Genomic DNA, 24,091 nt, shown 5'->3' with positions numbered 1-24,091 from the left:
TATCATTTCCTCAGGTGTTGGAGGAACGTTAAAAATGCCCCTCAAACGTCTGCTTTCAGTGCCAGTGTGAAGTAGGCCTTACAGGCCTGTGCTTATTGTCGCCTTTTTATATCTGACTGGAGTTCAGCTTTGAATACAAATAAACCATTTTTACTGTTCATTGACTTTTGTCTGGGTCTAGGGCTAGTTGTAGAGGCCACCTCACCCTCCACTTTGTATGACACACACACAGCACTTCCATAGGTGTCAATGCTTTATTACACTGTGAGGAGAGCTTTGCTTAGACACTGCTGAGCCATGTTTCGGCTCCATACGTTGTGTTGGTAAGGGTCAGTGCCCACATCATCTCCATCTTCTAGGACACACCGTACACAGCGCTGTCTCTATGGAGTGTCACACGGACGGTGACGTCAGCAATTCCCCTTCCTCAGCCCTCACGTCTCCCGCTGTGCTATTGGTCGCGGTCGGTGCCAATCGAAGCGACACGTGGGCGGGACTAGTGCAGGGAGTAGGAGGAGGAGGGAGTGTGCGGTGCAGAGCTGACTGCCTCCTCGGCACAATAATAACATAGACATCCATCCAGGGCAGCCCTGCACATGCACGCTCCAGGCTGGGACTACTGCTGTGCAACAGTGAGAGAGCTGCTGCTGCACGACTGAAGAGCTTCCCTGACATAGAGCCTGCCGTGTGCCCGCCTGACCTCTGGGGGAAGCCAGCCCGGACTGCACCTGCACTGCAGGGTGAGTACTCGGTGCCTTCTCCTCTCATTCTTTCACGTGTTGTTCTGGGTGACTTTTTCTCCCTGTATCAGGAGTTCCCCGAGCTGTAGAGTTCTCCTGGGGAATGCTTACTGTACAATCAATGTGTATTGGTCTCCACAGCCTCTGCAATGCAGGAATGCTGCCTTCTATAGTACAGTTTCCCCTCAGTCCATGGTAGGCTGGCAATCCCATACAAGTGCTAACATGCTCTTACATATGCAGTTTAATTCAAGGAATTCCAGGTGACCATGCCATGAAGGCCCTACCTGTGATAGGGTGACAACCATACATCGGTTGCTCTGCTGTGTTGTCACTCTGACATATGCACCCTGGTGGAGGAGACCAGAGGCTGTCCTGACATACAATGCGCAGGTATGGGCCACTATCTATTGCCATTCTAGGGCCATGATGTGCAGCCAGTGCTGAAGACCGAAAGAGGCTGGAGGGGATCAGCAGCATGAAAGTGAAGTTCCACCCAAAAGTTTGCCTCCCCAGTACCCCCCTCCCTCCACTACCATATTTTTGGGGGGAGCGGATACCTGGTTGTGACAGGTACCCACTCCCACTTCCAGCTCAGTTTGCCACAGCAAAGTGAGCCGGAAGTTTTGCCCCCTCCTGTAGCCTCCGGGGAACCTTCCCAGGTCCTAGAAGACTGCTGGACCAATCAGCATGCGCAGTGGGCACCCGGCTGTGAAGCCGCAAGCTGTCATAGCCTGGTGCCCACAGTTGAGATTCCGGGACCATGGAGAGAAGGGACGGCGCAGGTGAGCACGTCGCTGGACCCTGGGACAGGTAAGCCCCGGTTCACATATATGCGGCTGTGCGGGCATGAGAGCCCATTCATTTGAATGGACTCCCGTGCCTGTGACCCCATTCATTTGAATGGACTCCCGTGCCTGTGACACGCAGGGAGGAAGTCCCTGCACTTCTTCTGAAACCGCAGGCGGCACAGGAACCTCGGTTCCCAGTACGGCTGCGTTTTCCAGTGCAGGCAGCGTGCCATTAGAACTAATGGCACCCGCCCGCAGGTCCGCATATCTCTGTGCGGGTGGTGCGGCTGCACAGATTTTCATGCGGATCCACAGCGGCATCACCCGCACAGATGTGAACCTAGCCTGAGTGTGTTTATTAAAAGTCAGATACAGTTTTTGTAGCTGCTGACTTTTAATAAAAACAAAACTGACTGGAACTCCACTTTAAAGTGGTATTAAACTTTTAAATTAAAGGCCTAATGTGCTGGTATGCATCGCAGATAAAATACTTACCTTAAAACAAAAACCTCCAGCAGCGCGCTGTCACCGCTGCATAGGCTTCCATCTTCACCTGGTCTTCCTTCCGGGTTCACGGGCTATGATGACGTCATTACGGAACGGCACGGGTATACTGGATCTTCACAGCGCATGCGCTGGTGACATCACCGGCTGCCAACCAAGCGAATATCTCCTACGCGGTGCATGTTTAGGAGATTTTCATTTAACCTACAGGAAAGCTTTATTATAAGCTGTAGGTAAATTTATTACCTGTAGGTAAAAATCTCACAGGGGACTTTATTACAACTTTAGGATGATAAACTTGTATTTCTGCTTGCATTTTCCAAAAGGTGTGAATTCAGCCGTGGGCCTGGTTCAACCCAGTGCAAGTGCGTTGTCTGTTTTATTGCTGGGCAGAATAGAAACAGCAGAGTGGCAGTACATGCGTTTCAGCAGCATCTCCATTGAATTCTATTGTAGCAAACACACTGCTTTTTGCATTTAAAAAAGTCCCTGACTCTTTCTAAAAACTCAGCAGCTCAAAAAAAGCATAGATGTGAACGTGTTTCATAGGAAACCATGATAAATGGGTTGTAGTGCATTACTGCAAAAAGCACTTAAATACTCATTGGTGTGAATCAGGCCTTGGGGTCCTTTCACACAGGTGTACTTGTATACTTTATATACTTGTATATAGTGTTCACAAAAGGACACAAACCTGCAGCTGGATCTGGCAGTCTGTGTTACTGTGAGGACACAGCGACTGTACAGACACAGCCACTCATCCTAATTTGACAGGTTTGCAGGGGCGGGTCTGTGTTCAAAGCCATTTTCCCACCCTTGCACACCTGTCAAATTAGGACAAACGGCTGTGTCCTCAAAGAATAACATAAGCTGCCTGCACAAAGCTCCAGCCGTATAAACAAATGGCCAATTCATGCTGTACGGGCCACAGTTCCTGTGTAAATTATGCCTTTAAATATTTTATAAAGCCATTTTTGTTTTCTTGAGATAGAGTAAGGAAATGTTAAAACAGCTTTCAGGTCAGTTTTTTTTCTTTTTTTCCTTTTATGTTCTGTGTCCCATTGTGGAGAATTCCACTGACTTCCTATCCCAGTGACACAACAGGAAGGGAGAAGAAATCCCCTCTTAGATTGTTGTCACTGTAACAGGTGTGCCCACTAGAAGATTTTTCCTTCCACTGTTAAATTCGGGGTGTCCATTCACTCTCTGTCTCTAGGACAGTAGTCCCTAGGATAGTCTACTGTGTCCAAAATTCTAAAAAATGACTTTAGCTATGGAAACTTTCCTCCTGCTACTCCAGCCATGTGTTGACCGCCTTGTCTCCAGATGAATAAGATGGACCCAGATCTCATCCATGTGACAAAACTTGGTCCAAACTATTCGTGGAAATGATTATCCAGATTTTCTGGTGCTCTGTCATTAACCCTTTCCAGCTAGCAGGAGCCGTACCTTTAAAAGTTCATTATGTTGGAGGTGTTACATGGGCTCTCGGTGTTGTGATCACTGTAATTGGCTGTCAATGTGATTGTGATTATGAGCCCATCCCATGGGTTCCCAATTGTAAACAGGAACAGCATGGGAACAGTACTGGGGGTACCGAGTGAGCACACTTCCAGCACAAAACATTGATACTGACCCACTGCCAGGCTGCCTTATTTTTGCCAGCATTAAAGTGGTTGTAAACCCTTACATATACCCAGTGAAGAGACTGGTCTCCGGGGTTACACAGTTGAAACAAATCCTCTTACATGAGTTGTACATGTTTATCTACAGAAATCTTTACCCTACATCCATTCAAAGTGCAGAATTTACACAGTATCTCTCAGATCTGAAAAAATGGGTGCGGGGAGCTGAAGTTCCTTTTATTGAGGAGAGTTCTTAAAGCTGATTGGAGGGAAGGGACACACCTCTTTCGCATACAGTCAGGTCCATAAATATTGGGACATCGACACAATTCTAACATTTTTGGCTCTATACACCACCACAATGGATTTGAAATGAAACAAACAAGATGTGCGTTAACTGCAGACTGCCAGCTTTAATTTGAGGGTATTTACATCCAAATCAGGTGAACGGTGTAGGAATTACAACAGATGCATATGTGCCTCCCACTTGTTAAGGGACCAAAAGTAATGGGACAATTGGCTTCTCAGCTGTTCCATGGGCCAGGTGTGTGTTATTCCCTCATTATCCCAATTACAAATCCATTGTGGTGGTGGTGGTGTATAGAGCCAAAAATGTTAGAATTGTGTCAATGTCCCAATATTTATGGACCTGACTGTAGCACACAGGAACAGAGCTGGGGCTGTCAATCACAAGCTGTGCCCTCTTCTGTCACCATTTTTCTCTTGGTGTCAGGAAAACTAAGCAGAAGTGACTCATGCTTATAGCAGAGCAACAGGGAAGGAGACAGAAATGACACTTAGTGCTGTGGATAGAGACAAGTACACACTAGAGAGGATATTCTTTGTTCATATTTCATGTCTGGGTTTACAACCACTTTAAGGGGTTAAAGGAAACCTGTACTGGGGGAAATAGCAAGGCTTCCATTACTGGGCTCCTTCCAAGCTAGCTGCTTGGCCCTCAATATTGAAACTCCCTTACCCGGAATAAGTGTACAACTAGTGAATGCATAAGTTAGAACTCTTGATTTGTACACTTGTTTTGAGTCCGTTTATTCAAGGCTTTGGGTCAACATAGAAGTAACGATCATGTTCAGAACAAGAGTAAAGAAAATTACGAAAAATATTTTTCGATTAGCCTTGCCATTTGGAATACAGTCTTCCAATGGATTACCTGTTTATGTAAAGCTCACAACACATGTTACAATCTGACTGTACAATCTCCTTTAGCTCTACAAAAACTGTAGTGCAGGGGCCTGACTGGGTACAAATTAATTGGATAGTTTAGATACAGCCTTATATTACATAGCTTTGGTACAGTAAAAGGAGATTGTACAGTCAGATATAATGTGTATGGTAAACCTGAAGCCCAAACGTTTGGCAAACGTGAAAGCAACTCATTCAAGTGAATCGGGTCTGCACCTCAACTGTGTGCAATGATCGCAGTGGTAGGACAGGCTTTCCAGGGTTATCATAGACTGTGAGCAGGTGACATGTCGCCTCCTAGTTGCTTGTCAACACTGCAGATTGTTGTGGACCAGGAGTGAAAAAATGGAACAGATTCCCCCATCCACACAATCAAGTTGGGGGATCCTGTGTCATATGCTGACAGCAGGGGAGTCCACTAGACTCCTCTTCTGTCAGAATACACTGATCAACGCTGCAGGCTGATTGGCTGTAGAGCTGATCCGACTAAAGTTTTCCAGCAAGTTCATTCGTGAGCATTTCAGCAACAGATCAACTACTCTCAAAGGGGACTGGTAATAGGTGGATCGAAATTCATGTGGTCCCTGCCTAACCAGCCGGATTTTAATCCATCTATGGCCAGTTTAAATGACCTTCTGAAAAAGTAGAGTTAAAGGAAAATATTGTGAGCAGGCAGGCTCTTTATTGCTGAGGAAACATGCTATGCGTCTTCTGCAATAAAATAAATGTGTCTGCTTCTTGGTCTTTCTTCAGATTATACACTGAACTCTGCATGTACAGTTCTGTGCTCATTTTCGGCAATAACAGAACTTTGGGGTTGATTTATTAAAAATGGAGAGTGCAAAATCGGGAACAGCTGTGCATGGAAGCCAATCCGCTTCTGACCTCAAATTGTTCAATTAATCTTTGACAAAAAAACTGGAAGCTGATTGGGTTCTTTGCAGAGCTGCACCAGATCTTGTACTCTCCAGTTTTAGTAAATCAGCCTGTTTGTGCGCACGCGTGGGAGTTATGTCATTCTACCACCAACCAATCAAGAAGGCTAAAGACCTGGAATGCAGAAGAAGCCAAGGTGAAGATGGCAGCATGGCGAGAGAGGGTAAGTATTTGCAGACTGTAAACCCTCACCTTGTAAAACAACCCATTCAGTTTTAAATAGAAAGGAAAGGCAAAACATTTGCCTATACATAAAAAAAAAATACCTTTTTTTTTTTTCCTGTGACCCACAACAAAATGACAGGTGCCACGCAGGTCATCTTGCGTAACAAGCCGCTAGGAGTGCTGACGAGGACAGAGCTTTTCCCAGCTCAAAACATCTAGTTGGAAAATGTAGTCCTAGAAGTCGCACATCACAGCAAAATTTGTGTAAGGAAGTGTATAACAAATCGAACCTAAAGAACTGCGCTCAGTGCTTACACGAGTCTAATGAAAGGTCCACAGCAGCACTCACAACATAAAATACAATCTGCTCCAAATATACAAAACCAATTGTTGAACTCAATCTTCCTTAGTGTGATAATAAATTCATAAGCCCATTTAAATGTCCATATTCATAACCATGAATCCATAAAGTGAAAAATTGTGACCTAAAACATCTGTGAAATCAAGTGTCCCTAATATCCAGAAATGAACCCGGTGTTTAGTGAATCCACCACCTGCACACACAGCCTCTTACCAAATTGTCAGACCCCCAGTTATAGGTGGTCTGATTTAGCATGGAGTGTTAGGATCTTCATTTCAGATCACCCAACTCAGAAATGCATGTGGTACTAATATCACGTTTTCCTAGTCTGTATATGACTCGAACTGAAATATATAGATCGCCAATAGTGAAGCACCATCAAAAGTTCATTAAACAAGCCAAAAAACTACTTACATTATATCTTCATAATAATCGCATGTAGTATGTACTGCCGCTGGTGTGGTGTGCGTGATGTCAGCACAACTCCTCCCACCCCTACGTATGTTTCGCCTCAGCAGACGTTGTCAAGGGGATCAGTCAAGTGTATAAAAGCCTCAGCTCTGGCTCCAACCAATGCATTTCACTCTGCCCATGGGGCACTTCTAGAACTCTTTCCCTACTGGACCAATTTTGCATGTTTTATAAGTGATCACATACCCTCTAAGCTCCTTATGCAGCTGAGAACAGAGAGCTGGGGGGGGGGGGGTGAAACAGCAGTACACTGAACTTCCCAATGAAAGGGTATGAGGTCTGATCAGATCATTGGAGGAGAGCAGCACAGCTGACCACACTGTGCATTCATGCCTGGTGTAAAAAAAGTGTTTAGTAGAAAAGCATAGGGACAGGCAGGAATACCAGAGATTTCACACAAAGGAAGCAATACGAGAACAGAATAATTTTTCATACACGTACATGGTACAGCAGGCTGCTATCTAGAATGTGAAATGTTTGGTTTCCATATTCTTCAAGATGGAATATTGCAATATTCTGTTTGGTTTTGGATATGGCTGATCTGGAACAAGTTTAGAAATCGGGAACTGTGACACCTTTTCTGACACTATTTCAGCATGCCTGTTTCATATTTGTGACTCAAAGTATTGAAGTTAGACTAAACGGTTCAGCCCCCATACTTCTCCTGTTCCAGAGTCACTTTACTATACAATATGTGGCGGATGACTCCCAGTTACTAATATATCAATTTTGTTATTTCCCCCCCAGTTCTTAACACCTGATCGTCTGTTAATATTTGTTGGCAGTCAACTTTATAAATATTCAGACAAGCCCATGACAACTGAATAAACATTTCTTGATTGTGTATAAAACAGTTTTAGCTGTGAGACAGCATTTATGTAGCATGTTTATACAAGCTTCTCTAGCAGTTGTCCTTCGCCATTATTTTAAAACGTTGGCATGTGTATGACGTTTTATGATATGTCGCCTTCAAGCAGAAGCAAAGTATTTTTTTTTTTCAATTTTGCTTCTGAGACCCGACTTTTTCCATGTCATCTTGGTGTCCAATGCATTTGTCACTTCCTTGCATTCACATCTGTGTGAGCCGGTCCCCCCCCCCCCCCTCCAGGGGCAGAACAGGAAGCCTGTGTGTCATGTTTATAATAGTTGGTTTAAGCCTCGTTTGCTGAGTCTTGTACATTTTGCAGGTGTCAGATTGTTTTGGTGCTGAACACTGTGTCCTGCGTACAAGTTTGGCTTGGCTTATTTATTGGGATCTTGTGAGGGTGGATAATGAAGCAGAACTCCATCTATTTGTTAATTCTGTTAGTCCTACTGTTAAAGGGAGTACTTGTCTTATCTATAATCCAGTACTGCTCTCTCTGTCCTCCTCCACTGCTCATCTCCATCCACTTCTGAGGAGTGTCATTCAGCCCCTTCCTGTGAGTCCAGGCTGTCATAGACACACCTATGATGTGCGCCATCACGCTGGCCTAGCATTACAGTACAGCAAACCCAAACCACAGTCAGATGTCGATATGTGAGCACCCTTCAGTGCTGCAGTAAGGAAAACCCACCCCAGAGGAGAAGCAGAAGAACCTGTGATATAAACATTCCAGCCACAGGACAAAATAAAATTGTGTATTTAGGGCACTTAGAAAGGGGTAGAGAGGGTGGAACGACTGTGGGATTGGAGCTGGAAATATACTATAGCTGTTACAACCAAGTTATGGGTCAAAACCACTGCATGATGGTGCACAAACTCTGTTCTAAAATAATCAGAGAGGGTGAAACTTTAGTGCAGGGCTAAGGTCTCATGTGTGATAGGTACCTGACATACAGTGCTTTGAAAAAGTATTCATACCCCCTTTAATTTTTCCACATTTTGTCATGTTACAACCAAAAACGTAGATGTATTTTATTGGGATTTTATGTGATAGACCAACACAAAGTGGCACATAATTGTGAAGTGTTAAGAAATTAATAAATGATTTTCAAAATTGTTTACAAATACATTTCTGAAATGTGTGGCGTGCATTTGTATTCGGCTCCTTTTACTCTGATACCTCTAACTAAAATCTAGTGGAACCAATTGCCTTCAGAAGTCGCCTAACTAGTAAATTGAGTCCACCTGTGTGTAATTTGAATCTCCGTATAAATACACTTTTTTCAGATATTCATTTGTAAAAAAAAAGTGGAACCCCATTTATTGTTTTTCCTTTCACTTCACACTAATGTGCCACTTTATGTTGTCTACAGGGGTCTCCAAACTTTCTAAACAAAGGGCCAGTTTACTGTCCTTCAGAATTTGAGGGGGCTGGACTGTGCCCAGTGTGGGTAGACCATGCCCTGGCGTTAATCGGAATAAACAATGTCCTATCATTGGTATTAGTGGGAGGAACATTGTCTCACTGTTCGTATCAGGGAAAGGAATTGTGCCCTATCATTGATGCCCATGGTAGAAATAACACCTTGTTATTGGTGTCAGTGGGAGGAATAGTGCCTCATCATTGATATCCGTGACAGGAATTATGCCCCATTGCTGGGGTCAGTGGTAGGAATAGATGCCCCCTTGTTGGTATCAGTGACAGGAATTATGCCCCATTTTTGGTCTCTGTGGCACGAATAGTGCCTTGTATCAGTGGAAGGAATGGTGCCCCAAGGGCTGGATAAAATCAAACAAAGGGCCACAGTTTGGGGACCACTGGTCTATCACATAAAATCCCAATAAAATACATTTACGTTTTTGGTTGTAACAAGACCCAATGTTGAAAATTCAAGGGGTATGAATACTTTTTCAAGGCACTGTAGTTACATAGTTACAAAGACATGTTCTTTGTAGGGCACTTGAACTGCAAGAAATATGTAGACTAGTTGATTACCTTTTCTTCTGAAAATACTAGTTGCCTGTCTGCCATGCTGATCTATTGGCACTTTAACTAGCCTGGAATAAACATGGGCACCGGGTGTCCTATCACCACTGGCCTAAAGCAATCAATACACAAAACCTTTTCATTGGAGGCATACGTAAAAGCAGTGTACATACTTTTTTTTTTTTTCCCCCCCACTGGCCAAGCCACCAAGCACCCTGAAGAATTGTTCCCCAAATTTCACAGGGAAACAGACACTTAGGGGAATGCTGATCTCCTGGGGCCCCCTGCAGCTCTAGTTGGTTCTCCCTGCTTGACCTCCACATTGTTACAGGAATAAGGTGATTTGGTAAAATAACTATATAACACAATACAGACAAACTTTTCTGGACACCTGTCACACAAATAGAAGTTTGTTGGCCATTGCATTCCAAATTCATGCACTTGACCTCACATTAGTGGCTATAATGGCTTTTCTTCTTCAGGACTGATGTTGGGCAAGAAGACCTGGCCCGCATTTTGCATTCAGTTTCATCACAAAGGTATTCAGTAGTGTTGAGGTCAGGGCTGTGTGCAGGCCTCTCTAGCTTCTCCACACCAAACTCATCAAAACACATCTTTTATGGAGACGTCTTTGTGCAAAGGGGCACTGCCATGCTGGAACATGACTGTTAACACAAGGTTGGAAGTGCATATTATTTAAAATGTCTTGTTGTGTGCTGTATAGTAAGCATAGTAATATTCACTGGAAACATCTACATTTGAAGGAAAGTCCACATAATTTTCGCTATAAAGTGTATTTTGTTGTTTTTTTTGTTTTTGTTACCAATGGTATTTTAACATAGTGTCACTTTTGATTGAATCATGCCCTGTTGTGTATGTAGTTAATATCTAAGGTTTGTGTTCTGCGGAGTGTTGAATGCATTTTAATTCACCCTTGGGCTTCATTTTAATTACTTGTTCCAAATGCAACTCATGCAGAGAGCTGTTTTGCAATTGAATTGTAGACTAGCAAATGCTCTTTCTTGTATTTCATTTCTAAAAATTGACAGAATAAAATTGCCCATGTATGTTCATAAATATGCCCATGCCAATGCTCTGCTATCTGGATGTCAAGAAGTGAGGTCATAATCATTGCAGAACAAATGTAGTAAGAGAATCCTTTATGGAAAAAGCCACCCAGAAAGTCAATGTTATTTGCGTCACTTCAGTTATTGCCATGAGCAGTAATGCTGTTCTTACTTTGCTCTTCGTTTGCATAGATCAGACACTGTGTAGCATGAGCTGAAAAAAGTTTGCTTAAAGTGACTGTAAACCCTTACCTTGTGAAACAACCCACTCAGTTTAAATTAGAAATGAAAGGCAAAACGGGGTATAGATATAAGAAAAAAATTTTTCTTTTTTTTTTTTTTTATAAGTGATCACATTCCCTCTGTTCTCCACTGCTGCTACATAAGAGCTGGGTGAGGAGAAACAGCAGAACGCTGATCTTCCCAGTCAAAGGCTGTGGGGAAAGGGGGATATCAAGACAGGTCTGATTGTTGGAGAACAGATTGAGTTCCCAGCTTAGCTAGAGATGTGACCATGATGTGTTCTCTTGCTTAGTGTGGTCAGCTTTTAATAGGAAAGCAGAGGGACTTGTAGGAACTCCAGGGCTTTCACACAAAGGAAGCAATACAAAAAAAACAGGATACTTTCATACAAGTACATGGTACAGCAGGCACATGTCAGGAATATGAAATGTTGGGTTAATATACTCTTTAACCTCTTAATTCCGCGCAAATGAGCGGCCTCCTGGCGTCTGGGCCTTGACGCCGAGGGGCAGCACATTTGCGCGCAATTAAGAAAAACATATGTGCTGAGAGTGCGCGCTCCCAGCACACATGTCCGGTACTCACGGAAAGGTCCCGATCTCCTTTATCGATCGGACCTTTCCCGATCATATGACTGTCGTGACAGCGAATCACGGCGGTCACATGACCCTAAAACCACACCCCGGCTTCTGAAACCCTTAAAGGACCGGGAGGCGCCGGCGCCAAGGGGTTAAGATGGACTTATCTAAAATTTTTTGTCTTTTTTTCCTTTCACATGGAAAAAAAAATTAAGCGGTTATTAAATACCACCAAAAGAATGTGCTATGAGGGCGACTTACTAAAACGTGCACTCAGAATCTGTTGCAGCTGTGCATGGTAGCCAATCAGCTTCTAACTTCAGCTTGTTCAATAAAACCTGGGAACTGATTGTTTTCTATGCAGAGCTGCACCCGATTTTGCACTCTTTTAGTAAATCTCCCTGTGTGTCTTAACTGAAATGATATAAAATGAGTTTGGGTATACTGTTGCATGATTTGGTAACTGTCAGTCAAACTGTCATAGCACTGAAAATGTCCTGAAAAGGTAAGCGGTGTAACATGCTGGTATTGAAGTGGTTAATGACACTCCCACAGCTTTCAGTGAACTGACAACCTAACCTTGGCACTTCTGAGCCTCTTTTTGTTCCATTTCAGCAAGTGTAAATTAATTTTTTTCCTTTCTTTGTCAGGTAATATCTTCTGAATAATCTGAAGGGAGTTTTCCTCCTGGTAACTAAACACCACAATCAACATGTCAAAATATAAATTGGTCATGCTGAGGCATGGTGAAGGTGCCTGGAACATAGAAAACCGATTCTGCAGCTGGGTGGACCAGAAGCTGAGCGCGGAAGGGCTTAAAGAGGCAGAGAAGTGCGGAAAACATTTAAAGTCTCTGGGGTTTGAGTTTGACTTGGTCTTCACTTCCATCCTCAGCCGATCTATCCAAACAGCATGGCTGGTTTTAGAAGAGCTTGGCCAAGAATGGGTTCCAACTCGGAGTTCATGGAGGCTAAATGAACGCCATTACGGGGCTCTTATTGGCCTCAACCGAGCAGAACTGGCTCTGAATCATGGAGAAGAGCAAGTAAAGATCTGGAGGAGGAGCTACGATGTGGCCCCTCCACCAATACATGAGAGCCACCCTTACTACCACGAGATACACACTGATCGAAGGTATACATGTTGTGACATTCAGAAGGACAAGCTGCCAAAATCTGAGAGCCTGAAGCAAGTCCTGGAAAGGCTTCTTCCTTATTGGAACGAGGAGATTGCACCAGAAGTAAAGCGGGGAAAACGGGTTCTTATTTCAGCACACGGAAACAGCACAAGAGCATTATTGAAACATTTAGAAGGTATAGCATTTCATTTTACATGAGTTGTTGCTATTAATTTAACGCCACCTATACCTTTGTTTTGAGTGGCTACAGAACCGTTTTAAACCCTCTGTGTCCTTACTGCTTTCTTAGAGCTTGGATCTCCCACCACCACAATTGATAGCTGCACTTAATCTTTCTCTCTTAACCTCCTGCTTCCCTGCATACATAATACAAGAAAGAAAAGCAAAACCAATGCTCAGGTCCATAAACGTCCCAGGGGCATGGTAACGGTCACTCGCTGAGGTGCAGCCCTCTAAAGATCTGGGAATCTTGATAATACTGGAAAAGAGAAAAAAAGGGTGCACTCTTCTCATGCATTACTGTGATAAAAAAAGAATTTGAGAATGACAAGTGTATAGTCACAAACCAAGAGTCATAAATAAAAGCAAGGAACCAATGTGACAGTCCCAGCAAGTTGTGGTGTTGCGACCGGGTGTGCTAACGCATTTCGGGAGACGGACTCCCTTCCTCAGAGCTTCCTCCTGGGCAGGAAGCAATTATACCAGAATTATGTCTGCAGCCATGATCCTGGTATCGTTTTTTTTAGAGCCGGCGATCCACTTTACTGTAAAAGTACATTTACAGGGCTCATAAGGGAGGTCCTGCATGTATATGTAAGTGGGGATTGCATCACACGTGAGGTATCACCACGAACATCACAGTGAGATCAGTAATTATAGTGCATAGCTCACAATTAACTCTAAACTGATAACCTGCACAGGCTTTTAGGCTCCATTCACACTTGTCATATGACTTTGGACATCAAAGTCGCATGACAAATTGTACCCCATTTTTTCTTATGATCACCATTCATATGTGTGCGACTTAAGTTGTGACGACTTAAAAAGTAGTTCATGCACTACTTTGGTCTGATTTTCATGCAACTTATGGGCCATAGACTTCAATGTCCGCCCTCAAACGTTGCATGAACGTTGTTCCTGAATGTTTTTTACATGCAATCAGACTTTGCAGAGGGACAACAAGTCACGTCTTCACTTTGACCCCTGTCACTGCCCATCTCTGCTGCTAGAGAAGCCCCACCCGAGTACATTGTACATCCAGCTGTGATCCTAGGTGCAAACATGAGTTCCAGAAGATCCATATGAAAAAGGGATTTCCTGGACAATGAGCAACTTACCCGCCTTATACATCAGTGCCTGGCTACAAGGACCCATTGTACATGGATAAGACAAAATGGGAGTGAGCATGAGTGGTATAACCAGGAAGTAATGAGGAAAAAGAAATTACCACAGCAGGGAAGGGAACTGTGTCACACCATGTTAGTTATGATTGGTTAAAACCTAAGCTGCATCCAAGTTTTACCCATCCAAAGTTGCACTCCAAAGTCGTGCCATTTCACAGGCTTGCCTAGTTTTAAATATTGACATGTTTGGTATCTATTTACTTGATGCAACACCATGTTTTATATTTTACCAAAAAAATTGGGTATTATGTCATGTTTATGTGCACTTAAATTAATTTTGTGTATTTTTTCCTGAAAATTGGTGTTTGATAAACGGCTGCGCAAATATCATGACACATAAAAAATTTCAATAGCCACCATTATACTTCTTAGGGTCTGTGCTTTCAGAAAATGTATAAGGTTTGGGGTTCTAAGTAATTTTCTAGCAAAAAGATGCTGATTGTAATATGTGAAACGGGGGAAAGCAATCCGTAGATCTTGGCCAGGTGACTGGTAGAAAGTGGTCTGGGCTTGTTGACACGCCATCCCAGACCATCAAACAGAGGAGCTACTTTTAAAATTCGAGCTGTAGTAGGGAGCAAGAGCTGCATAAGTTGATGCCTCCTCTGTAGTGCTGCTCCTATGCCCTGTCATGGTTGGTGGGTGTAGCACCAGCCAAGCATGACCCATTTAAGTGAATGAGGCCGCTCTGCAATTGCCCTGCAACCTTGTGCAGTACAGCAAACAAGGGGTTAAACAGGCAGCGGTATGTTGCTTTCTCACCACCTGCTTTAAGCCTTTGGACCCTGCAGAAGCATGCAGTTGCCGGGCACTTACAGAGTGATCCATTTACTTGAATGGGTCTTGGTTGACAAGTGGTAGCACCCGCCAAAAGCAACGGGGTGTAAGGGTGTAATTCCTGCTGCTGCATGTGTACACCTTTTTGGCTGCTGCCTCAGCAGCTAAAGGGGGTAGGGATTGAGGAGCGGTAAAAACATGATTTAACCACAGGGTTTTACCACCACCAAATTTTACATGTGAACAAGCCTTTAGGGTGCCTCTGCCAATTACAACTAAGGGTTCATTCACAGGTGCAGTAGGCACTGCTGCTCCTGTGCAAAGCGGTCCCAGTGTGTTTGACAGGTGGTGAGGATGCGATGGGTTGCCTCCTCATCACCTTATTGAAACACATGATTGCCGGTAGTACGGCAATTAGAGGTTTAAATCAGGTGTGAGGAGGCAACACTATGCCCAGTGATCTTTGACTTCTCCCATGTTGTTCAGGTAGATCTCCACCTCTTTAAGGTTGCCAACCCCCAGGGGCGGACTGACCATTTGGAAACTTGGGCACTGCCCGCGGTCAGTAGGGGGACCCATGAGATGCCCCTGGTACCTTCTTTTTTTTTTTTTTTTTTTTTTTTTTGTTATAGGCTTTTTTGAGTTTGGGCAAGGACACAGGGTCCCCATGATCCCCTATTGCATGGGGGCCCCATGAGTTGTCAGTCCGCCCCTGCCTACCCCTGATGTGAAAGGTCAACATTTTCCTGGTAGGCAAGTGGTTAAGAAGTGAATCGCTCATGTGTTCTATAACGAGTCCACTAGAGCGCTGATGACATTTTAATCATGAAGAATGCTAGCAGCACTTCCATGTCAGCCATATATGAAATCTAAAAAAAGTTTTGTTTTTTTTTTTTTTGTTTTTTTTATGGAATGAAGACTGTAGATCCAGTCAGGGTTACATTCTGAAGAACAAATCTCAAAATGAGATCTCTGTCACAGGATGTGGTGGAAGGATTGTTCAGTTTGCTAATTTTCAAAAGAATTTGAATTGGTTAATGTTCTATTCCAGGGCCTTTCCTGCTTAAAGTCCAGATCCGGCAATAAAGTATGTTATCCCTGGCATCTCATTAAAGAAAAAAAAAAACACTATTAAAAGAAAAAAATAAATAAAAGTGCAGCTCTGGCTGCTATAGTCAACCAATCTTTGGTGCTGTGATGGCAGCCATCAATCCGGTGCTGCTCCTCTTCTGGATTGAATGACACCCAGCTTCATCAAACCCACTTCTTCCAAGCCCAGGGTGTCAGGGCCTGCCCCTAGCCCTGGACTGGAGAATGCTGTAGAGAGCTATCCGAAGCATTTTAGGGTCTGCTCGCTGCCAGAGAAAGAAAATGGCTAAGTGATATCACAGGTCTTCTTTACCAAGGACACCTGGAAGAGAGGTACAGTTGTGTTCAAAATAATAGCAGTCAGACATCACTAACCTGATCAATCATTGTTTTTGGTAGAAATGATATTTCTAAATGGCAAATAATTTACTAGCAGGTGTAGTAGAGTAATAGAAATCCAACAGACCCAACAGTCATGACATGCATGCTGCTGATTCTGTGTAATTGAATCACTAATTGAAAGGGGCATGTTCAAAATAATAGCAGTGTGGAGTTCTATTAGTGAGGTCATTCATTCTTTGAAAACAGGTGGCAATTATTGCCCTTATTTAAGGAAGGAAGGCAGCAAATGTTGTACATGCTGGTTACAGTGCATTTCTCTCTGAAATTCGGAGGAAAATGGGTCGTTCTAGACATTGTTCAGAAGAACCACGTACCTTGATTAAAAAGTTGATTGGAGAGGGGAAAACATATAAAGAAGTGCAGAAAATGATAGGCTGCTCAGCTAAAATGATCGCAAATGCTTTAAAATGGCAACCAATTTAGGTATAGAGTTATACCTAAATATTTAAGGGAGCCCTCTGACCACGTATATGGTAGTTTGCTTTGCAGTCATTTTTTCGTTGCATCTGTTTATAGCTATGCCTAGTATACTTGACTTAGAAGCGTTTCATCTTATAATACGATATGGCATTGGACAATTGCAGCGTTTCATGCACAGCAGGCAGGGAGAGAGCCGGATTGGATAATGATAGAATAATGTCATCTGTAAATAGTGTTATGGTGTGGTGTTTTCCTCCACTGTTAATACCTGTAATTTGTGGATGTGTTCTAATTTTTTTGGCAAGCGGTTGCATTAATAACACATAGATCAAAGGAGATAAAGGGCATCCCTGCCTCGTACCATTGGTAATATGGAGTTTGTCTGAGAACAGGCCTTCAGTGTAGACATATGCTGACAGAGTAGAATATAGTGCTGAATGGAATGTACCATCAATACCAAATCTTAGTAAAACTTGAGACAGGTATCCCAGGGTATTCTGTCAAAGGCCTTTCTGGCATCTAACGATAACAGAATTGATAGACTCCTAGATAGTTCTGCTGGATGGATAAGATTTACTACTCTTCGTGTTGCATCTGGTGCTTGTCTACCTGCTATGAAACCTACCTGGTCTTGCTTAACCAAACCTGGTAAAAATGTTGCTAGTCTGTTCGCTATACATTTTGCATATATTTTTAAATCTACATTCAGTAGATATTGGTCTGAAATTGTGGGCACAGTCTGGCTCTTTCCCAGGTTTAGGCAAGGTTATTATCATCGCTTCAAGCATTTCAGATGGAAAGGAGGCTTTGGAAGCAGCAGATGTAAATACCTTCAGCAATTTTGGTGTTAGCCTTTGAATACGTTTTATAATACTCATCTGAGTGTCCGTCGGGCCCTGGAGATGTGTTAAGCGGTAGTGATGTAATGGTTCCCTCTATTTCCTCCTTAGTGAAAGGCACATTTAAAAACTCTAGATCAGTGTGTAATGAAAAAACAGAACTGAGTGGAGCCAATTGTGCCACTATAAAAATTGTGATTTCTTGTACCTGTCTAGCTATAATCTTCTCTTCTCTACATCCATTCAAAGTGCAGAATTTTTAAAGGAAGGGGACGGAGTGCAGAAAAAGGGGACAGAGAGCTAAAATTCTGCATAGCAGAGCTCACCAAAGAGACCTTTGAGAGCTGATAGGAGGAAAGAGACACACACCCCTTCACACCACTCACAGGAACAGAGCTGTGGCTGTCAGTCTCCTGAAGGACCCTCCACTGTCACCATTTTTCTCTTTATGTCAGGAAAACTTGTCAGAAGTGATTCATACTGATAGAAGCACAAAGCAGCAGACAGAAATGACATTTGTTGCTCTTTGAAACTAGTACACACTCTAGAGAGAGATGCTTTTGTTCATATTTCATTTGTGAGGTTTACAACCACTTTAAACCCGAGAGAGGGTAGGTGGGGGCAGTCAGACACCAGATCAGCCATAGAAGTTCACCTGCTTTAATCCTCACAGGTTCTAATGTAAACCTCAGGAGGGTATCACAATGAGCAGTAATGATCAGTTACAGTTGCAAGAAAAAGTATGTGAACCCCTTGGGATTACGTGGAGTTTTGCATGAATTGGGCATAAAATGTGCTCTGAACGTCATCTAAGTCACAACAATAGAAGAACACAGTCTGCTGAACATAATACTACACAAACATTAGATGTTGCTATGGTTTAATTGCACATAACATGTAAATATTCACAGTGCAGGGAGGAAAAAGTATGTGAACCTTTGGACTTAATAACTGGTTGACCCTCCTTTTGGCAGCAATAACCTCAACCAAACATTTCCTGTAGTTGCAGATCAGACCTGCACAACGATCTGGAGTAATTTTGGACCACTCCTCTTCACAAAACTGTTTCAGTGTAGCAATATTCTTGGGATGTCTGGTGTGAATCGCTCTCTTAAGGTCATGCCACAGCATTTCAATCGGGTTGAGGTCAGGACTCTGACTGGGCCACTCCACAAGGCATATTCTGTGCTGTTGCAGCCATTGTTTTGTTGAATTACTTGTATGCTTTGGGTCATTGTCCTGTTGCATCACCCATCCTCTGCGGAGCTTCAGTTGGCGGACAGATGGTCGTACGTTTACCTGCAAAATGTCTTGATAAACTCTGTAATTCATTTTCCCATCAATGACAAAAATCTGTCCAGGCCCTGAGGCAGCAAAGCAGCCCCAAACCATGCTGCTCCCTCCGCCATGTTTTACAGTGGGGATGAGGTTTTGATGTTGGTGTGCTGTGCCTTTTTTTTTCTCCACACAGTGTTGTGTGTTCTTCCCAAACAACTCAATCTTGGTTTCATCTGTCCACAGTATATTTTGCCAGTAGTGCTGTGGAACATCCAGGTGCTCTTTTGCAAACTTCAACCGTGCTGCAATATTCTTTTTGGACAGCAATGGCTTCCTCCGTGGTGTCCTCCCATGTACTCCATTCTTGTTTAATGTTTTCCTTATTGTAGATGTGTCAACAAAAATGTTAGCATGTGCCAGAGATTTCTGTAGGTCTTTAGCTGACACTCTGGGATTCTTGTTTACCTCATGCAACATTCTGCGCTGTGCTCTTGCAGTCATTTTTACAGGACAACCACGCCTAGGGAGAGTAGCAACAGTGCTAAACTTTCTCCATTTGTAGACAGTCTGTCTTACCATGGACACATGAACATCAAGGATTTTGGAGATACTTTTGTAACCCTTTCCAGCTTCATGCAAGTCAACAATTCTTGATGGTAGGTCTTCTGAGAGCTCTTTTCTGCGAGGCATGGTTCACATCAGACAGTGCTTCTTGAAGCTAGTAAACCCAAAACAGGTGTGTGTTTTTTAAGGGCAGGACAGCTGTCAGCAACACATCCAATATCATCACATTGATTGGAGTCAAGGTTGGCTCACTCCTGGCTCCAATTAGCTCTGGGAGAAGTCATTAAGCTAGGGCCTCACATACTTTTTCCTCCCTGCACTGTGAATGTTTACATGTTATGTGCAATTAAACCATGGCAACATCTGTTTGTGTAGTATTATGTTCAACAGACTGTGTTCTTCTATAGTTGTGACTTAGATGACGTTCAGAGCACATTTTATGCCCAATTCATGCAAAACTCCACGTAATCCCAAGGGATTCACATACTTTTTCTTGCAACTGTACATGCCAAGTATCTAGTTGGATACTAACTGCAAAAGCAACCCAGGCCTGACATCTGAACATACTTGTCATGCCATCGTTTAACATTTTTAAAGTAAACAATAGAATTCATTTTTTTTCTGTAACTTATCCCACTTTTTTACTTTTTTTTTTTTTTAAATAGATGCCAGTATGATTTGCAAGATAAATTGGTGTCTTCTTTCAGCTCTTATGGCAGCTGGCACGGGCATGTGGGTGTCTACGAAACTTTGCTTTGTTTGCTTCTTTATGTTTTAATGCTCCTTTTGTTTTGGATGGCAGCAGAACACATAACTAAGCTTGGGTGATCATTGAAACAATTTGGAGATGGACCATGTACAAATTCCTGGCACGCAGCAGACCACAAGTGCTGACAAATCTTTTTAATTGTGAGCATTGCTGGCACTGGTCACTTTATAGGTTTAAAAAGCAAAAATGTCGTATTTTTGGGGTTTATTTTTATACTTGTATAATTGTGATTAATTTGCTGCAGGTAATCCTGCGTACCTCAAAGTAGACCCTAACTCCAGTGTTAACAGACCTCTTTCCTGGAGAGCCTATGGCTCTGTGCAGGGGAGGATCAGGTCATTCATTCCATTGAAAATCATGTGACCTAACCGCTAGCCTTTTGCTCATATGGTCAGCAGCATAGAGCCTGGAGCATTGCTCCCTTTTAAGGATTATATATTTAGCCTTGCTAATACTCTATCCATCCTAGCAAGGCTCCTAAAGTATATGTGAACCCTCACCTTGTGAAACAACCCATTTAGTTTAGAATAGAAATTAAAGGCAAAAGTTTGTGTGTGTGTGTGTCCTCAGCTGCGTAAGGGGCTTGCTAGAGGTGGAGAAACAGCAGTACACTGATCTTCCCAGTGACTTTTTGGCTGTGCAGGGGGAGGGTGTATCAGCACTAGTCTGATCAATGGAGGACAGACAAACTGTGCCTATCAGCATCCAGAAAACTGACCAGGCTGAGATGGTTGTGTTGTCTCGCCTAGTGTGGTCAGTTTGAAGTGGGGAAGCTGTAGGATCACTAGGTATTTAACACAAAGGAAGATATGCAAAAACGAGAACAGGGTACTTCTTAACACAAATGCATGGTACAACAGACACATATCAATAATATTAAAGAATAAGTTGAACTCTTGTTTAAAAAAAAATAAATAAATGCATATGATTTGGCAAGTTAACCACTTGCCCTTCAGAGGATTTACTCCCCTTCCTGACCAGGCCATTTTTTGTGATATGGTGCTGCGTTACTTTAACTGACAATTGCGCGGTCATGCAACGTTGCACCAAATGAAATTTATTTCCTTATTTTCCCACAAATAGAGCTTTCTTTTGGTGGTATTTGATTGCGTTTTTAATTTTTTGCGCTATAAAAAAAGAGACACAATTTTGGGGAAAAAAACCCAAAACCGTTTTTGACACTTTTCTATAAAACATATCCAGTAAAAAAAATTTAAAAAATCTGACTTCATCATAAATTTAGGGTAAAATGTATTCTGCTACATGTCTTTGCTAAAAAAAAAAAAAATCCCACATGTAAATTAATTGGTTTACGTGAAAGTTTTATAGCGTCTACAAATGGCGGTATATATACTGGAATATTTAATTTTTGTTTGTGCAGAGCAATACAAAGCAGTCTGTTCGTGGTGACAGGAGAGGTCTGTGTTTAAACACAGACCTCTCCCCTGTCATTGTTCCTCGTCGATTGCCGGCTGCTGGTGGGGAATCTCCGGCTGATACCCAGTGATCGACGGCTGTAGCCAGCAGTGGTGGTGTGGATAGGACAGCGTGCACGCTCCCTGCCCGGAAATGCAAAATCATGTGTATATATGTGATTTTGCGCAGCCCTGCCTCCCTGTTACAGTAGTTCTGCTATAGGGCGGTCAGGAAGCGGTTAAAATGTGCATTTTTTTTTTTTCCTAACCATGGACCCTTGGGCGCAGTGTCAGGCTCCTGCAAATACTCCTTACAGCTGTCTTACCATACCTCCATACAGGAAGACAGTTACTGCAGGAAGTGTTGGTGAACTGGGGGGCACTATTGAACGCCCTGGTAGCTCATTGAGAACTACAAGCTGTCTGCCGCGTTGGCAGATGGGATTTATAATTAATTAATTCACAGATTGCTGTGAAAGAATGACGCAGCTGTGTGCGCGGAGCCCCATAAAGCCATGCTGTTTTTAAATTGTGACAGTGGGTGCATGGAGAGGTTCCTACGCCCACTGTCACGGGGGATTCTGGGGGGGGGAGGCTGCCACATTAGTAACATGCTACATTCTGAATACTGGGGCGACATGTTTTTAAAGGCCAACATTCTTTAAATGTTGAGGTAACATTAGTCGTTAATATGAAGATTGGTCAACTTGAGTGCTTCAAAAACTTTGTTCCAGCATGTAGTCTTGTTGACATGTTATTGTAAATGTAGTGTAAAGAAATGTGAGCTGTGCATTGGTGGCCACTTGTAGTGAATGTATTGCACTTGTTTTTGTAAGATGACAGCTTATCTTGAAATTCACAATAGTCTTATCCCATTGCCAGGACTCCTGGGTCTCCTTTTTATCTTATGGACACAGCAGAGAAGTTATCTCCTGGGTGTGCAGTGAAGACGCACAGCAATCTATTTAGGCAGATGGCTCACGGAGAAGTATCCGAAAAGAAAACAATAGATGTAGCATGAAGCAAACCATAGATGATGCAATTTTCTTTTCTGCAACTATGGGTTTCAGGAAGGAAAATTTCTCGATTTCCCTATCATCACAGTCCGTGTTGATGGGGGAATTCTTGAAGTGCTGTTGTGTTCTGGCGGGGAGCCTTACCTGCAGGCAGAACAAAATGGTCACTGCTGGCGGCCATAGCCGCCAGCTGTAATCGCCTGCAAGAAATCCAGCGGGCTGGTTGTTCTAAAGTCAATCAATGGCTCGACTTCAGTACAACCAGCCTACCCATAGATGGATGCACCTGTGGCTGGTTTTATACTCAGATGTGACCTTTTTCTTTTCATAATTTGCTACATACCGCAATGGTGATCAACTTTTCTGATATGGGGAGCCTCAAAGACAGCCCCTGAGTTAGCTAAGGGACCACATATAAAGTTTAGGCCTTGTTTACACAAACCTACTGTAGCTAATGCCCATGTGAGTGCCATGTTTGCCAGTACAGGGATGCACAGGTATTTGTGTCGTCCTCTGCAGGCAGTCTCATTCATGTCAGTTGGCACAGACACAGCTACTGCTCCCGGGTTTGGTAGCCTTGTGGGTGCCCTGAACACACACTGTCTGCGTTTTGGGGTCGCACACTCTTCCTCGCACAAACTGTCAAATTGAAAGCAGCGACCTTATTGTATGTATGTCTACAGAAAACTACCATTAACTGGTCTTGCTGCAGTAGTTGTCAGGGACCGCATACACTCTACCTGTGTGTTTTTAGATGGACAGGGACATGCTGCAGAACACTGAGACAGGGGACGTGTTAAAAAAAAAAAAAAGACTGCAAGAGATCACTTAAATTACAGTCCATTTACAAGTCTGCGCTTCCTACAGCCCCCTTAAAATACAACTGGCAACCTACTTGACATTCCCCCCTAGGAAAAAAATTACTAAAGGTCAGAAGGCAAAAAATACACAAAAATAGAAAGCAGTTTAGTTGCTATTTTCCCTCACTGTCCCTGAGTAAGCTCCTAGATAAGGAAGACCCTTGGCCTGGGTTCACACTTATGCGGTGCGGAATTTCGCAGCATTTTCTGTGCGAATTCACATCACAATCGCACCCTGTTCATGCGAACCACTGTGGGTGTGTATGTTAACACCCCGAAATCGGTCAACAAAACACAGTGCGATATGCAGAATCGCATCGCATAGGTGTGAATACCCATGCGATCCGATTCTAGTGTGGACCAAAAAACGGGTCCTGCACCTTTTTGGTGCAGATGCGGTGCGATTCGTGCCATTCAAAATGTATGGTTCCAATCGCACTGCACATTCGCATGTGATTTGCACAGTAATGCAGTGCGGTTCCTGTGCGAATCACATGCGATATACCGCACCGCATATGTGTGAACCCAGCCTCAAGCTGGGTATACACGCAGTGAAATTTGGCCAGTTCAGTAGGAATTGGCCGA

General features: G+C 43.2%; 1 protein-coding gene across 1 annotated transcript in view; it reads left to right on the top strand.

Moving 5' to 3' along the window:
- The first annotated feature begins 500 nt into the window (after positions 1–500).
- Positions 501–24,091, top strand: part of BPGM (bisphosphoglycerate mutase) — a 37,079-nt gene continuing 13,488 nt past the window's right edge. Inside the window, exons 1-2 of the mRNA XM_089679497.1 lie at positions 501–740; positions 12,187–12,849. Of these exons, the coding sequence (XP_089535623.1) occupies positions 12,249–12,849 (601 nt within the window). The 5' untranslated portion in view covers positions 501–740; positions 12,187–12,248. The remainder of the gene's footprint in view (positions 741–12,186; positions 12,850–24,091) is intronic.

This window comes from Staurois parvus, unplaced genomic scaffold (assembly GCF_062004578.1).
Source record: "Staurois parvus isolate SC_StPar_1 unplaced genomic scaffold, SC_StPar_1.0 ptg000225l, whole genome shotgun sequence".
Taxonomy (NCBI): domain Eukaryota; kingdom Metazoa; phylum Chordata; class Amphibia; order Anura; family Ranidae; genus Staurois; species Staurois parvus.
Note: the sequence above shows the minus strand (reverse complement) of the source record. Positions and strands in the feature narration are given on the sequence as shown.